This window comes from Herpailurus yagouaroundi, unplaced genomic scaffold, assembly GCF_014898765.1.
Source record: "Herpailurus yagouaroundi ecotype Mexico unplaced genomic scaffold, PumYag 28, whole genome shotgun sequence".
NCBI lineage: Eukaryota > Metazoa > Chordata > Mammalia > Carnivora > Felidae > Herpailurus > Herpailurus yagouaroundi.
The window spans coordinates 1,614,483-1,632,585 of NW_024412376.1; the positions used below are offsets into that span (position 1 = coordinate 1,614,483).

The 18,103-nt window shown below is 37.2% G+C and overlaps 1 protein-coding gene across 1 annotated transcript in view; it reads right to left on the minus strand.

The window, feature by feature from the left end:
* Positions 1-6,624: 6,624 nt before the first annotated feature.
* The window catches only part of FNTA (farnesyltransferase, CAAX box, subunit alpha), a 30,399-nt gene continuing 18,920 nt past the window's right edge, over positions 6,625-18,103 (minus strand). The window contains exons 5-9 of the mRNA XM_040444864.1: positions 16,464-16,590; positions 14,773-14,921; positions 9,130-9,192; positions 7,531-7,702; positions 6,625-7,255 (exon numbers count right to left, since the gene is read on the minus strand). Coding sequence (XP_040300798.1) covers positions 7,133-7,255; positions 7,531-7,702; positions 9,130-9,192; positions 14,773-14,921; positions 16,464-16,590 — 634 coding nt within the window. The 3' untranslated portion in view covers positions 6,625-7,132. The remainder of the gene's footprint in view (positions 7,256-7,530; positions 7,703-9,129; positions 9,193-14,772; positions 14,922-16,463; positions 16,591-18,103) is intronic.

Sequence of the window (18,103 nt, forward strand, 5' to 3'; positions counted from 1 at the left end):
CAAAATAAGTAAAATAACCATTAAAAAAAATAGCATTGTTGGGAATGCAAGCTGGTGCAGCCAATCTGGAAAACATTATGGAGGTTCCTCAAAAAACTAAAAATAGAACAACCCTAGACCCAGCAATTGCACTACTAGGCATTTATCCAAGGGCTACAGGTGTGCTGTTTTGAAGGGACACATGCACCCCCATGTTTATAGCAGCACTATCGACAATAGCCAACATATGGAAAGAGCCCAAATGTCCATCAATGGATGAATGGATAAAGAAGATGTGATATATATACAATGGAGTATTACTCAGCAATCAAAAAGTATGAAATCTTGCTATTCGCAACTATGTGGATGGAACTGGATAGTATTATGCTAAGTGAAATTAGTCAGAGAAAGACAAAAATCATATGACTTCACTCATGTGATGACTTTAAGAGACAAAACAGATGAAAATAATGGAAGGGAAACAAAAATAATATAAAAACAGGGAGGGGGACAAAACATAAGAGACTCATAAATATGGAGAACAAACTGAGGGGTACTGCAGGGGTTGTGGGAGGGGGGATAGGCTAAATGGGTAAGGGCACTAAGGAATCTACTCTTGAAATCATTGTTGCACTATATGCTAATTTGGATGTAAATTTTAAAAAATAAAGAGCATTGCAATGGGGTGCTTGGGTGGCACAGTTAAGTGTCCGACTTGAGCTCAAATCATGATCTCATGGTTCATGAGTTTGAGCCTCCCATTGGGCTCTGTGCTGGTAGTGCAGAGCCTACTTAGGATTCTCTCTCTCCGCCTCATCCCCATTTGTGCTTTCTCTCAAAATAAATAAACTTTAAAAATTTTATTTAAAAAATAGCACTGCAAAATATTTGAAAACTGAACTGATTTTGGAATGTAGCCACAGAGTGTTGTAACTTGTGACCCACACCTAACTATAGCAAATGCTTGCTAAAATAAAAACATTGACATTCTCCACAGGATTTAAATAAGAATTAGAGTCTCATAACATTCAAAACGCCCATAATATAGAAAATTACTAGGTGTACGAAGTATCCAAAAATCTCAATTTGCATGGGGAAAAACCATTGACAGTTACCAATAATGAGATGATACAGATATTGAGATTATCTGACAAAGACATTAAAACAGTTATACACATGCTGAAACAATCATGGACACTCTAGAAACAAAAGTTAAAATAGAAAGTATTACAGAGCACCTGGGTGGCTCAGTTCAGTTCATTGAGTTCACTCAATCTCAGTTCAGGTCATGATCCCAGGGCATACAGCCTGCTTAAGGTTCTCTTTACCCTCTGTCTCCTCTCCCCCCTGCTCATGCTCTCTCTCGCTCTCTCTCTCTCAAATGAATTTTAAGAAATAGAAAGTATTGGTAAAGACGGGCACCCGAATGGCTCAGTCAGTTAAGCGGCTGACTTCGGCTCAGGTCATGATCTAAATGAATGGTGAATTGGAGCCCCACATCAGGCTCTCTGCTGTCAGCATGGAGCCCGCTTTGGATCCTCTGTCCCCCCAGCCCCACCCCACCCCCACCTTTCTCAAAAATAAACATTAAAAAAAAAAGTATTGGTAAAGAAATAGAACTTAGGAAGAATTAAACATTTTATAACTGAAAAACATATAACTAAACAAATTCACTTTATAGATCCAATAGCAGAATGGAGATGACAGAGAAAAAGTCATTAAACTTGGAGACAGATTAATAGAAATCGTTTAATCTGACCAAAAACAGAGAGAAAAAGAAAAAAAAAATGAGGACCTCAGGCACCTGTGGGACAAACATAAAAGGTCTAACATTCTTGTCATCAGAGTCCCACAGGAAAATAGAAAGTGCTGAAAAAATATTTGGAAATAATGTCTGAAAACATACCAAGTTTGGTAAAAAATTCAAGACCTAAGAAGCTAAGCAAGAAAGATAAATCCAAAGACACCCATGCCCAGATACATCAAAATCAAATTACTGAAAACAAGAGACAAATTAAAAAATTATAAAGCAGCCAGAGAGAAAGAGAGAAACCTATGGACAAACAACCATTCTAATGACAGATTTCTCATCTGAATTCATGAAGGCCAGAGGAAGTGGCATATTTTTTCAAGTGCTGCAAGAATTATAAACCCAGAATTCCATCCAGTGAAAATGTCCTTCAAGAATGCAGGTTAAATATATTTTTAGATTAAGAAAAAATAATAAAATGTGCAACCAGAAGACCTACTCTAAAAGAATTAAACAGGGGCATCTGGGTTGCTCAGTTAAGTGTCTGACTCTTGGTTTCAGCTCAGGTCATGATCTCACGGTTCGTGAGATCAAGCGCCAAGTTTGGCTCCATGCTGACAGTACAGAACCTGCTTGGGATTCTCTCTCTGCCCCTCTCCTGCTCATGTTTTTTATCTCTCTCAAAATAAATAAACTTTTAAAAATTATTTTTTTAAAAAGAATTGCTTAAAGAAATGTCTTCACACAAAAGGGAAATGACAGCAGAAGGAAACTTGGAACATCAGAAATGAAAGAAGAGTAAAAGAAATGGTAAATAGCTGGGTAAATGTAACAGACTATTCTTTTCTTGAATTCCTTAAAATGTTTGGCGGTTGAATGCACAAAATGTAAAATTGTCTGATGAGCTTCTTAATGTAAGTGGCTATAGTACAAAAGATAATTACAGTATAAATGGTGGAGGGTAAGGAGACCTATATGGTGGAAAAGTTTCTAGAGTCACCACTGAAAACAAAATAAAACCAAACAACTCAATCAGTAACAGAGGATAGCAGGAAAGTCTCCTCTAACACTTAGCAATTAAACACATTTCTATACAATCCATGGGTCAAAGATGCTGTCTCAAGAAGAGAAATCAGAAAATATTTGAGCTGAATGAAAACAGAAATACAAAATATCAAAATTTCCGAGAACAGTTAATGCAGTTGCTTGAGGAAAATGTATAGCATTAAAGGTGTAAACTGTGAAAGAAGGGTCTTGTATCAGTCATCTATCCTTCTTCCTTAAAAAACTAGAGAAATTTGCTGAAAGTAGATCTTAAATGTTCTCACCACAAAAAAAGTGGTATGTGACATGATGGATTTGTTAACTAACCTTAAATGTGGTAGTTCATCCCACAATATATACATTTATCAAATCATTATGTTGTATACCTTAACACACAATATTACTCATTAATGCTGGGGAAAATATTAGAATACACCAAATCAAGTAGAATGAAAGAAATAATGTGAGAGAATTCAGTGAAATTAAACATTTTCTATGTCTTTTTTTTTTTAAGTTGGTTCAGACCCACTGACTTGATGTAATTGCCCATTAATGAGTTACAATCCAGTTTGAAAAACATTGATTTCTCCAGATGGAAATGATCCAGGGAAATGTTCTGGACTGTCCTGTTAATTTATAAGTTAGTATTTGGGATATAAACAATTGTAAAGTTTACAGCCTTATTAAAGGATGTAACTAGACAAATTTGTTCTCCTTTGTGAATCCTTCTTGACTCCATCAGGCAGATAATCTCTTCTGCTTCTTTGTCCCCAAATAGTATTTCAATAGCCAATAAACATTTTTTTTTAATTTTTTTTCAACGTTTATTTATTTTTGGGACAGAGAGAGACAGAGCATGAACGGGGGAGGGGCAGAGAGAGAGAGAGAGACACAGAATCGGAAACAGGCTCCAGGCTCTGAGCCATCGGCCCAGAGCCCGACGCGGGGCTCGAACTCACGGACCGTGAGATCGTGACCTGGCTGAAGTCGGACGCTTAACCGACTGCGCCACCCAGGCGCCCCAAGTCCAGCTTTTCTTAATGTGGGTAATATCTATTGACATTTACCATATTTGAAATTTAAATTTTTTATTAATTTATTAAAGCAATAAACCTATTACATGTTAACAAAAATAACATTTTATAAAACCTGCGTTTTCCAAATTAAACAGAAAAGTGGCAGTTTGCATTTTTGCAAATCTCTTAATAAGAGATATCTAGATCTTTGTTATCTACTTCTACATTCAACTTGTTGCAATATAATGTGTTGGTTGAAGTCTATGAAGAAAATCCAGACTCATACACACATATATAGTTGGAAAGGGAATATTTTAATAGCCTTTTCAGAAGTTGTGATACCTCTGATACTCTGATACACCAAAATCTGACAAGGGGTGGTTTTTCAAAGGTCAGTTGCAATGTGGAATCTGCAACCTTCTCTATGATTTATAATCTGAATGGATTGTTTATCTGTGCATGATAACATCATGAATTGGTCATTTGGAAAACAATGGTTCTTTCAGTTATGTATCTCTCCCAATTGTTGACACATTTAAACAGTATCAAAATTCTTAAAAATTATTCACTTTAATTAATAACATGTTGATTTCATTTGAAAGGTCTGTAATAGGTATTGGGAAGTTGCCAGCCTTACCGCGGTAGATTAAAATTTTCATTTGAAAACTCAAATTTTATCATTGGCAATAAACACTCAGTTGTTTCCTATGACAAACTGAAGTGACAAACTCTTCATTCATTTTGGAGAAAATGTATGCCAGCCACCCAAGTATGAGTAACCAGTTTATCAATTGTTCTTTCAAGTAAAAGTGGTGCTTATGAGAAGTGGCCTGTTTGGCCCACTTCACAATTGTACAAATGCTTTTCTTCAAGACAACCAGAAAGATATGCTTTATGCACAAACTCATTTGGTCACACAAAGTACTGAAAAGACAGAGTATTGTGAATAAAATATATAATTACTGACTCATCAAAGACATATTTCAGTGAATATGTGGCAGTGAAGAATACAGCAACTACTGAGTACCACTGCCTTGTTTCGTAGTAAGGCACCAGCAGTTTTACCCACCATTGTTTTTGCACCAACAGTGCAAATCAGCAACACAGTGACAGTGTTATTAAGCAAGTAGTTCTGAACTAGCAGACTCCTCCACAGACGTGTTTTTTCTTTCTTTTTATTTTAAATGTTTATTTTTGAGAGAGAGAAAAACAGAGTGTGAACAGGGAGGGGCAGAAAGAGAGGGAGACACAGAACACGAAGCAGACTCCAGGGTCTGAGCTGTTGGCACAGAGCCTGAGGAGGGGCCCGAACTTGCGAACTGCGAGATCATGACCTGACCTGAAATCGGACGTTTAACTAACTGAGCCACCCAGGCACCCCCTCCACAGACATGTTAATTGCTGATCCAGTGAAAGGAGTGTGCTGCCAGGTTTATGTGTCCAGTTGTCCATTAAGGAGATGGTCCTCGTCAGGATTAGCAGAGCCTAAAATCATTATACATTTAAATCATAGAGCCTCCTCACCTGATCCCATGCCCACAAAGCAATGTTTTAATAAATGAACTGTCACCTCAGGCAGAAAATAAAATGCCAAGTAACCAGGCTAATTCAACTGTGTCTGGTCTGCTTCACTTACATTTCTCAGTGTAAATTCTGCTTCTTATTAAACAGTCTTGATGAACTTTGTTCAGCCTATAACTCAGAATCCAATCAATTTTGGGACACCGATGAGATAGCTTCTGAGAGTAAATGCTATCTTGCAACTTCTCTGTAAGGTTTTTGTTCCGTATAACGCTTGAAATGGTCTACATTAAGAATGAGACTTCATATGACAATTTAAAATATCAAATCAGATTTTTGAGTCTAAAACAGCAAAAAGATATGAAATGTTAAAAATATTATTTCCTAAATTCAGAAGACTATCCTACTGTATATAAATTCCTTTAGTTGTAGTTTGGTGCTTTGAACACTGAACAAGAACTCTTTATTCAGAAAGTGAGATTTAATTATGCACAGGTACAGAGAACTAACCTGTTCAACACTTTACTCTACTCTGGCATGTCTTCCTGAACTGTAGAGGCTGGAAAGCTATAAACTACACTTGCCAGATTCCTTTGCAGTTCAGAGTTTTAGATGTCATTCAGATTCTTTCTAATCTGACCCACCAAAGTGAGTGAGCCTGTAATTGGGAGCTGCACCATGTGGGAAGGGAAGCAGATGTGCCCGCACGCAATGGGGCAGGGGTGCACAGTCCTGGAGTGGCAGCCTGTCAGCAGTTTCCTGATCCCGGCACAGGCAACAGCAATTCGATGGCCCAGTGCTACAGTGTGGCTGGGCCATGTATTTATGGAAGATCAGGTAATCATTCTGTGAGTTACTATATACCTTAATAAACCCTGTAGGACTAAACTGTCTTGAGTAGATTTTGTTGATGTCAAGAATTGACCAATTCAGGGCACCTGGGTGACTCAGTCAGTTAAGCATCTGACTTCGGCTCGGGTCATGATCTCAGTTTGTGGGTTCAAGCCCCACGTCGGGCTCTGGTGCTGTCAGCTCAGAGCCTGGAGCCTGCTTCAGATTCTGTGTCTCCCTCTCTCTGCCCCTCCCCCACTCATGTTCAGTGTCTCTCTGTCTCTCAAAAATAAATAAACGGTGAAAAAAATAATTTAAAGAACTGACCAATTCACATTCTAATAACGTTTCCTTTAACATAATCATGTTTCTGGTTTCTATAGTTCTATGGCAGTATTTTCTTTCTCAGTGGCTTTTCTAAGCTGAGACAATGTCCCTTGTACATACTTAAATACTATTTAAAAAAATCAAAGTACTTTGTCATTGTTTTAGGATACATCTATCATTTTATTATAAAACCATTCTTTTGGCATTAGTTGGTTACAGTGATAGCAAGATACTGTGAGTGTGGCATAGCAGCTCTAATGTAACAACTGCATTCCCTGCTTCCTGAACCAAAATTTAAATTACCTTATATGCATTACATACAAGTTACCCGCACTCATTAATGCTGCAAATTCTGACGCATATACCCTGTAGGGAAGAGCTGATGCTAAGGGATTAGAACAAATGTTGATAAGACTACAAAAGTTCCTGAACGGGACTTTGTTTCTTCTCCTTCCCCCATCAAATCACTTTGCTTAAGAAGAATCAAGTTACTAGTCTGAATAGCAGCAGCACCCAAGGAGCATCACACTTAGTTCTTGTTAAAAAGCAATACCTGTGCACGTTTTATACCACAGGCAAAGGGAATGATCACTTTAGTTTTAAACTCCTGCATTAGAGTCTCTTAAAAAAATAAAATCATTCCATCGAGTTCTTCTAGATGGTGTTATTGCTGTACATTTGTTGGCGGGTCACTCTCCGTGCTGTGTTTGCTCTGAAGGGATCTTCCGATGTATCTCCAATATTCCTTTCTTATAGTGTCCTTTTCTTTAGCTAGGATTTCACACAACTGAAAACGAAAAACAAAAATTCTTTAAAGATAATGGAAATCAATCTCTAGAGCAAATGCTTTCAAGCCAATACAGTTAAACTCAGATCATGTTCAAATGACCTACACCACTATAATTATATACTCTGTTCACTAGTGACCTGGGTTTTGCCCTAAACAGCAGAAATAGCCCTGCACTGAACTCCTGAGTGAACACATTGAAAAGGTCATGAATATAGCCACACTGGGTGAATTCTGAGACACCAAAAAGAAAAGCAGAGTCCCCACTGGCTTACCTCTAATGCTTTATTAAGAATGTCCTCCTTGTTGTCACATTGGTTTTCTAGCATGTCTTCATAGATATCCACGAGAAAGGCAATTAGGTAGGGGGAACTGTGACTTGGTTGTAAATCAAGTAACTGATTTAACAGATTGGGATATTTGGAAAGACCACGATCCTGTAAAATTCTAAAAGAAAAATTATACTCAATTCTGACAAGAAAAGAACAAAAATAACAGAAAGTTCAAGAGAAAATGACCTCTGTAACATGCACAAGAGGAAACTTATTTTGAATGAAGCTGAAACTAAAAGAAATGTTTAAATTATGTGTGAATTTTATCATGGATAATTACAAGTTGAGTACAATTAGTTAAAAACAATAATGAAACTTAAAAAGGATCATTTATTAACTCAAACTGCTACACAATTAAATCAGAAAATAAACACCTTCTTAACATTAAGAAGTGAAGGAAGAAAACAACAGAGATGTTTCTATTTCTTCTTAAGAAGGTTCCTTATTCAGGGGCACCTGGGTGGCTCAGTTGGTTATGCATCCGACTTCGGCTCAGGTCATGATCTTGCGGTTTGTGGGTTCGAGTCCTGTGTTGGGCTCTGTGCTGACAGCTCAGAGCCTAGAGCCTGCTTCAGATTCTGTGTCTCCTTCTATCTATCTCTGATCCTCCCCCACTTATGCTGTCTCTTTCTTGTCTATCAAAAATAAATGTAAATAAAAAAAATTTTTTTAAAGAAGGTTCCTTATTCTTTTAGCTATCCAGATATTATAGGCCCCAACCCTGGACACATCAACAAATGTGACTAGGCTCTGTACTTTATGCTCTTTGGGCCTAGTTTCCAGGGAGACCTCTAAGCTCAATAAGCAGCCTGCTTATGTCAGTGGCCAGGCAAGTGAAATCTTGTCAATTTAAGGAATAAGACTTCTAACAGATCTCTAGAAATGAAAACAGAAATGCTGGCTATCCATCTGTGCAATGTGCTTATAAATAGTTTGCTTTGCCTTTATTACATTCCTGAGCCAAACAGAAACTAGGTGTCTAGGTGTGTATATCCCATTCTTTGACATAAAGACTACAGGACTCATAAATACAATTAAAATTGTATTATTGTTTAGTCATGGACTATTCTTTAATTTTTTTTTTTTAATGTTTATTTTTTGAGAGAGAGCGCATGAGCAGGGAAAGGGCAGAGAGAGAGGGGAGACAGAGGATCCAAAGCAAGCTCTGAGCTGTCAGCACAGAGCCCAATGTGGGGCTTGGACTCACGAACTGTGGGATCATGACCTGAGCCGAAGTCAGATGCTCAACCGACTGAGCTACCCAGGCTCAATTATTTATCCAGGTGTTCTTAGGCACATTATAGAACTATTCTGAACCCTAGTCATGGACTAGTCTAAAAACTATGATGGTATGTGCTTGGGAGGTGAAGAGAAGGATAAAAGGCACTGTTGGGTGTTACTGTCTAACAGTTACACTTCCCTTAGATCCAGAAAAATGGAAAATTCTTTAGTATCCTTTAGAATCTGATTAATGGAACATATTACATGATACATCATATTAGCAGTTGTTTTAATACAAAACAATCCAAAACAACCTCTTACCCTTTCAAATAGTTCCAAGCACTTTCATTATGTGGTACTAGTTTGATCATTTCCAACGTGTACCTAGAAGAAAATAAATACACGTATAATTTGAAAAGCAGTGCAATAATTAGAAACAGTTTTCTAAAATTGTAGCAGAGCTTGGATATGTGCTTTCATTTATCTTAGTGGGCTGTGACTAGGTCTAGGACTTATATCTACATTAGACAGAATCCCTCAAGTCTGCAGGAATCAATTAATATTTACATAGTTCCTCCCTCCTGGAAGTCTGTACCCAGTTCTAGGAAGGGACGCCTAACTAATATGAAGGCTCAACTCACAATAGGAAAAGAAATTGATGTGGAAGATTTCCTTTAATATAGGCTTTCCCTTTGAAGAAAATGTCAGCTAAAACAGGTTTTCCTCTTATCAGTAAAGAAATCTTGAGAAGTCTAAGATCTATATATGCCCAACAAATCGTTAAGTCATTCAAAAAGAAGAACTACATAATCTCAGGAGCTGTAATAAAAAATAAGACAGCATGGAAATTATATAGACAGAATAAATGAGAAACCAACACAAATGTATATTTCTTATATTCTAAAAGATGTGATTATATACCTTATATTCTAACCATGATGTGATTACCAGTCAGAATGGTAATTCTCTTCCCTTTAACCAGGTTATTAAATATAATTCGGATCCAATTACAACAAATTCCAAGAGTTACAGAACTTAGCTTCACTATACACTTGCTCAAATAAGTCACCAAAATTTAGTCATCTTGGTTTTATTGCAATGCCATTAGGATAGCATTTTTTTTTTCACAGCAAGTACAGGAGTCCCCCTTTATCTGCAGAGGATAGGCTCCCAAACTCTCAGTAGATGCCTGAACCACAAATCCTTTATAAAGTATCAAATCCTTTATACTAGGTTTTTTCCTATACATACATACCTATGATAAGGTTTAGTTTATAGACACCAAGAGATTAACAATAAAACAGAACAATTATATACTCACTGTAATAAAAGTTATATGAATGTGGTCTCACTCAAAATATCTTATTAGACTGCACTCATCCTTCTTGTGATGATGTAAGATAATAAAATGCTACATGATGGGGCACCTGGGTGGTTCAGTCGGTTAAGCGTCCGACTTCAGCTCAGGTCATGATCTCACAGTCTGTGAGTTCGAGCTCCACGTCGGACTCTGTGCTGACAGCTCAGAGCCTCGAGCCTGCTTCAGGTTCTGTGTCTCCCTCTCTCTGCTCCTCCCCCTACTCACACTCTGTCTCTCTCTCTCAAAAAAAGACATAGAAGAAAAATTTTTTTAAATGCTACATGATAAGATGAAGGTAAAGGACAGGCATTGTGACAGAGCAGTAGACTATACTACCTAATGTCTCACCATACATATGTCATCAGGAAGATCATGTTTCTGGATCTGATGGCTGACTACAAGTAACTAAAACCATGGAAAGTGAAACCACATGTAAAGGGGGCGGCGAGGGACTATTGTAATAATAAACTCACTCAGCACTATGGAAAGGTTTTTTCCCAACATTTTTACCTGACCTAATGTTTCCAGTTATTTTTAAAACCATGTCCCTGCATGTCTTCACTAGTCATTGTAGACTATTAATTTCACTTTGGCAATACCTGAAGAATTTATTTATATATACATGCACTAAACTATTATCTATTTTAATGGTTAAAACATGGGCTTTGAGGTCAGAAAGCCTAGCTTCTAATAGCCCCATCAATTATTATCCAGGTGCTCTTAGGCACATTATAGAACTATTGTGAACTTCAAGTTCTTCATCAGATAGCTCACAGTGTAATTATGAAAATTAAATAAAAATTCCTGCATGTAGTAAATGCTTAATAAATGGTAACTATTATTAATAGTACTAGTAGACTGTGTACTCCTAGAAATATGGCCAGGATATATTAAATAAAAAAGAGTAATGTGTATAATACCATTGCCTATATTGCTGTAATACATGTTTGTAAATATATTTAATAAGGTTTGGAAGGATTCACACTAATTGTAGCTCACTCTAAACAATGGGGTATGAGAAGAGAGAGAATAAGAGATTTTGATATTTTACTTTATGTAATCCAGTACAATTTCCCCCTACAACTAGACTGCATTCCTTTTATAAAAGGAAAAGAACAAATCATCAGGTACACCTATATTCTTTAGAGTTAAAAAATTTAGTTAACACAACTAATTCTAGATAACTACAGCTCTTTAAGCACTTTCTTTTATCTGTATTAATGGTAACACCTTAAATATTGAAAATTTTTAGATTATTTTTTTAAACAATTTTTTAAAGATTTTTTTTTTTTTTTTTTGAGACAGAGCACATGTACAAGTGAGGGAGGAGCAGAGGAAGAGGGAGAGAGAATATCTTTAAGTAGGCTCCATGCCTGATGCAGGGCTCGATCTCACCATTGTGAGATCATGACCTGCACCAAAATCAAGAGTCAGATGCTTAACTGACTGAGCCACCCAAGTGCCCCTAAAGATTTTATTTTTAAAAAAAAATTTTTTTTTCAACGTTTATTTATTTTTGGGACAGAGAGAGACAGAGCATGAACAGGGGAGGGGCAGAGAGAGAGGGAGACACAGAATCGGAAACAGGCTCCAGGCTCTGAGCCATCAGCCCAGAGCCCGACGCAGGGCTCGAACTCACGGACCGCGAGATCGTGACCTGACTGAAGTCGGACGCTTAACCGACTGCGCCACCCAGGCGCCCCAAAAGATTTTATTTTTAAATAATCACTACACCCACAACCCCGCAATCAAGAGTCACATGCTCTACCTACCGAGCCAACCGGGCAAACCCCCTGGAAATCTCATAGATTCTTGACTGATTATTTCTATTTGGTAACAGAAACCCAGTAACCTACCTTTGAAGGCTATGAGAAGTTCCCACTTTCCACTCTTCATACTCAGTTTTTAAGTATCTTATTACATCTAGCCTAATGAAGTACACTATGATAAATAAGGAATATGAAATTCCTAATTATTAATTGGATTAATTTAAGGAAGAATAACCTGAAGCATTCTACCTTTTGGCAAGAAAGCTACTGAACTCTACAAAAAAGATGACACTTTGCTGTCCTTTAGAGTACTTTGTCCTAATCCTCACAACAGAGTATCAACTCTAAAAGAAAAAAAAGTAATATATTAAGGGCTGGATGATGAGTCCGAATTTTCTCTACGCAAGTCCCAGTATTTACATTTAAGAATAATATAATTATTTCAGTAAGTTCACTGTTCAGTAAGTTCATTGATCCCTTAGATCAATACTATTCAACAGAGATGAAAATGTTCTTTATATGTGCTCTCCAATATAGTTAGTAATCATTAGCCACATATGGATCCGGAACCCCTGAGATGTGATTCATACAACTGAGGAACTGAGTTATGTGATTTTAATTAATTTGAATTTAAGCAGCCATATGTGGCTAGTGACTACCATATTGGACAGTGCAGCTTTGGAGAACAGAACAGTAAAAAGAAGGTGTAAGATGTTTTTGAGGGGTATGTGGCTGCTCCAGAAAGACGCCTGAAACAGAGAGTTAATGCAGGACACTTAATTATAAACCTTTCTTTTTTTTTAATTTAAATCACCAGAACCTTATATAGAACACATAAAAGAAAAGCCAGCTGCCCTGATCCAAAGAGAAGTAATAGCAAAGGAGATATAAGCAGATGGTCATAAAAATCAGCTCTTCCCAGGAGCTGTTAAAACAACTTTTACCTTTTTTTTCTTTTCTTTTTTTAAAGTGAACTCTAGGCTAACGTGGGGCTTGAACTCACAACCCTGAGAGCAAGAATCACATGCTCTGGGCCCGTGGGTGGCTAGGTCAGTTGAGGATCCAATTTCAGCTCAGGTCATGATCTTGCAGTTCCTGAGTTCGGACCCCACATCAGGCTTGCTGCTCTTAGTGCAGAGCCTGCTTGGGATCCTCTGTCTCCCTCTCCCTCCATCTCTCCTCTGCTTGTGCTCTCTCAAAAATAAATAAACATTAAAAAAACAAGAGTCACACGCTCTAATTGATCCAGCCAGGTGCCCCTAAAACAACTTTTATAATTAAAATGGTAAGTATGTTCTCATCAGGCTATAAAAACAATAAATATATTCAAATTTAAAACAGACATTAAGGGGGTGCCTGGGTGGCGCAGCCGGTTAAGCGTCCGACTTCAGCCAGGTCACGATCTCGCGGTCTGTGAGTTCGAGCCCCGCGTCGGGCTCTGGGCTGTGGCTCAGAGCCTGGAGCCTGTTTCCGATTCTGTGTCTCCCTCTCTCTCTGCCCCTCCCCCGTTCATGCTCTGTCTCTCTCTGTCCCAAAAATAAATAAACGTTGAAAAAAAAACCAACCAAACAAACAAACAAAAAAAACAGACATTAAGACAAAATAGACAAAGTCAGAAAAGAGGTGGCTATTAATGTTTATGGATATTAATATTCATGCCAATTCATAAATTCTCTTTTAACAGCTTTTTGTATGCTAAAGCAGTAGTTCTCAACTGCAGATGGTTTTGCCCCACAGGGGACATTTGGCAACGTCTGCGGACATTTTTGTCACAGCTTGGGGCAGGGGTTTTCTACTGATATTATAGGGCATAGTGCCTGGGTGGCTCAGTCGGTTGAGCATCTGACTTCAGTTCAGGTCATGATCTTGCTGTTCATGAGTTCGAGCCCCACATTGGGCTCTGCGCTGACAGCTCAGAGCCTGGAGCCAGCTTCAGATTCTGTGTCTCCCTCTCTCTCTCTCTCAAAAATAAACAAACATTGAAAAAAAAAAAAGGCATAAAGGCCAGGAATGCTATAAAAACCCTACAACATACAGAACAGCTCCCTACAACAAAGACTTATCCTGCTCTAAACTCTGCACAGTAGAGTAACATGGCCTATAGGGACTATTATCTAAAGGTCACCAGAATTTAATAAAATACATTTTTTTTTTTTACATTGCAATATTGGTTTCAGAAGTAGAATTCAGTGACTCATCACTTACATATAATACCCAGTGCTCATCACAAGTGCCTTCCTTAATACCCAACACCCATCTAGCCCATCTCCTACCTACCTCCCTCCATCAACCCTCAGTGTGTTCTATATCATTAAGAGTCTCTGAGATCATTTTAAAATAAAGGTTCCTAGACACTATGAAATCTGACTTCTTCTCAATCTCTAATAGTTAACGATATTTCAAGAAATGTAAGACACTACAAAGTAGATGTATACTAGAGTATCTGTAAATTTGTCATTATAGACTTCATCCATGTATTCTGTCCTACTAGTTCCATGAGGGCAGGATCAGGAGCAGTCTTTTTTTATTTTAATTTTTTTTCAATGTTTATATTTTTAGAGAGACAGAGAGACAGAGCACAAGCTAGGGAGGAACAGAGAGGGAGACACAGAATCCAAAGCAGGCTCCAGGCTTTGAGCTGTCAGCATAGAGCCTGATGTGGGGCTTGAACCCATGATCTGTGAGATCATGACCTGGGCCAAAGTCGGACGCTTAACCAACTGAGCCACCCAGGTGCCCGACGAGCAGTCTTGATCTTTGCTGTAACCCCAATGCTTGAGACCTGACAGGTACACAAATGTTCTTTTAATGAGTGAACAAGTGAAGATTACTAACTGGACTTCTCTCTCCAATATAGCACGATCATTGTAGCCAGTGGTGTTAGAAATTACGAAGTATCTTTGGTTCCAGACAGAGTTATTTCTCACATCCTCTTTGAGAAGTTGGTCTACATACTGCAGTTCATTATCCCAAAGTTTAAATTCCTAAGAGAAAATACAGAATATCCAATTAGAAATGTCCCATTATTTTTTAAGATTTTATTTTCAAGTTATCTCCACACTCAAAGTGGGGCTCGAATTCACAATCCCAAGATCAAGAGTCACATGCTCTACCGACTGAGCCAGCCAGGCACCCCTAGAAATGTCCCATTATTAATAAAAAATAAAATTTCAGCAGAGCTAGAACTGAAGATGTGGGTGGGACTCATCACATAGTTGGAGGAAAGTGCTAGTTGCAGGTCAAGGAAATGAAGGGGGGAAAGAAAAGTCATCAAAGACAAGGGAACGGTCACAAGGAAGGAAAGAAATTTTATGCCCTGTAATTCAGTACCATCTTCTTGAGAACAATTTAGATACCAAGAGGCATGTTTATACTATTTAAATAGACCCAAGAATTACTCTAAAGGACTAAATCACAGGCAAAAAAAAGGCATTATGTAACTAAATGCTTATGCATTGTTTAAGGTGAAAATTTAGAGGGAAAAAACCCAAACTCAGTAATAATAAAATGATAAACTATAGTAAAGTGTATTAATTTGATGGATTTGATATGAATATATAATATTAAGTAAAAGGGAATATTAAAAATGCTTATATATGATAAAACTACATTAAAATACATGTGGAGAAATATACAAAACTGGATTTAGATATAAACTTTTACATTATGGAGCTGTTTTAGTTAAAAAAAAAGATCATAGGGAGAAGAGAAACAATAAAGATAATTAAGAAAAGAAATGAAATGGTCAAAATTTACAAATTGGCAAAAATTGGGGATAATTATGAAAAAAGCCAATGGAGTTATACTTCTTATTTGATACTGGCAAAAAGGTAGAATTTCATAAAAAATAAAAATACCAAAAATCTTTAGAAAATTTATCCCTTTAAACAAATTTAGAAAAGTTTAAATTTTTAAGTAAAAAAAAGAATTTTGTGAAATCCTCTTGGTATAATGAATAGTGCACAAAGTAGCAATCACTGGAAAAAATTCATAGGAAACAACACTAGAATTGTTTGATAGAATAAATAAAATGCCCAGAGTGGGAGTTTTAACTATTCTCTACTATTCAGGATTTAGCATAAAATTTTAACAAGTGGGCAGAAATAAAATACTATTATTGTAACATCATATTCCAAACTGTATGTATGCAAAACCCCCAGTAGGTACAATGCCCTTGTTAATTAAAATAATACAGTTATATTAAAAAATTACAACTACATTTTCTATTCAACTTGCTAGCAAATATAAAATGGGATGCAAATTCAATCTAAAAAATACAAAAATTACTATTACTCTTCTTTAATATGAAGCTACTTACCAACATATCTTGAAAGGTTATAAAATTAATCAACATGAAGGATGTCAGGTTTAATTAAGTATCTTAATAATTCTTAGTCATTGTAATTGTGGGTAATGATCTATATGTGTGTTTCAGTTCAGGAGTATACTTACATTCAACAGTAATTTTAATTATTTAATTCAGGTAAAACATAATCTGAAAAACACTGTAACAAGAAAGGCAATACCTGAATAACCCACTGTCGATGTTGCCAGGCATGATAATTCTTCGCATCCTGATTAAGAATATCAGCAATAAACTCTAGCTCCTGAGATGGATCTTTTAGCCATTCCACTAATACTCGCCTATGATGCCTAAGGCCGGTAAAAGAAAGAGGTTTTGTGTTAATGTATCCAAGAACTAAGGTATCAACTGCACATATTGTATTAAGGCGATGTGGAGGGACACTCAAAAAAACAGAAATTCACCTTTAATTCTCAAGATTCTACTGGAGAGAAAAGGTAACACAGAAGAAACACTAAGAGGGAAAAGTTCCAGAACAGTAAGTAAGAGCTGAAGAAACAAAACAGTAATTTGTGTGTAAAATGAAATAAAATACTCAGGGTTTAAAGAATGTTTAAAGCTAAATCTGGAAGTCCAGTAATCTTCTGACAACCACAAAATCCTGTCTAAGAATTCTGAAACATTCCCAGATGGCATAATGAGACTACAGGAAATGTGATACTACTTAATCCAGTATAGAAGATCCTCTGGTTATAAACAGGCTCTCAGTTTTTCTGAAGTCCACAGCATCACCATACAAGCAACTGCTCATTCCACTAGTTCATGGGCAGAACTGAATTCACTTCTACTCTGGCAATTAGCTATGACAAGCTGCCAAGTTTGTCAAGAGTTGTTTCTGTACTAGAAAAATGCTTAGGTTTTCTGTTGGAGTCTATTTTTTAAATTTTTTTAGCTAAAATATTTACAAAAATTTATTAGTAAAAATGTTCTAAAAGTCACTGTGGTGATGGTTGTACATATTTTTAACTATACTAAAACCACTGAACTGTACACATTTTTTTTTTTTTAAGTTTATTTTTGAGGGGGGGGATGGCAGAGAAAGAGAGGAAGGGAGGAAGGGAGAGAGGGAGAATTCTAAACTGACTCCACACTGTCAGCGCAGAGCTGGATGTGGGGCTCAAACTCACGAACCATGAGATCATGACCTGGGCCCAAACCAAGAGTCCAACACTTAATAAACTTAAACAAACAAACAAACAAACAAACAAACTTAAATAAATAAATAAACAAACTTAAAGAAATAAATAGGGGCTCCTGGATGGCTCATTCAGTTAAGTTTATTTATTCTGAGAGAGACATAGAGAGCACAAGCGGGCAAGGGCAGAGAGAGAGGGATCTGAATTGGGTTCTGTGCTAACAGCAGAGAGCCCGATGCCGGGCCTGAACTCACAAACCATGAGATCATGACCTGAGCTGAAGTCAGATGCTTGACGGACTGAGCCACCCAGATTCCCTGAACTGTACACTTTAAATAGGTAAACAGTAGGGGTACCTTAGCTGGCTCACTTGGTAAAGCATGAGACTCCTGATCTTGGGGTCATGAGTTCAAGCCTGGCATTGGGTGTAGAACTTACTTAAAAATAAATAAACAAACAAACAAACAAACAAATCGGTAAACAGTGTAATATGTGAGTTATATCTCAACAAAGCTGCTTTTTAAAAAAATCCATTAGTATTCAATATACTAAAAGTGAGTAGGGGGGCACCTGGGTGGCTCAGCTGGTTAAGGGTGGGACTCTTGATTTCAGCTCAGGCCATGATCCCAGGGTCTGGGATTGAGTCCCCATATCCAGCTCCGTTTTG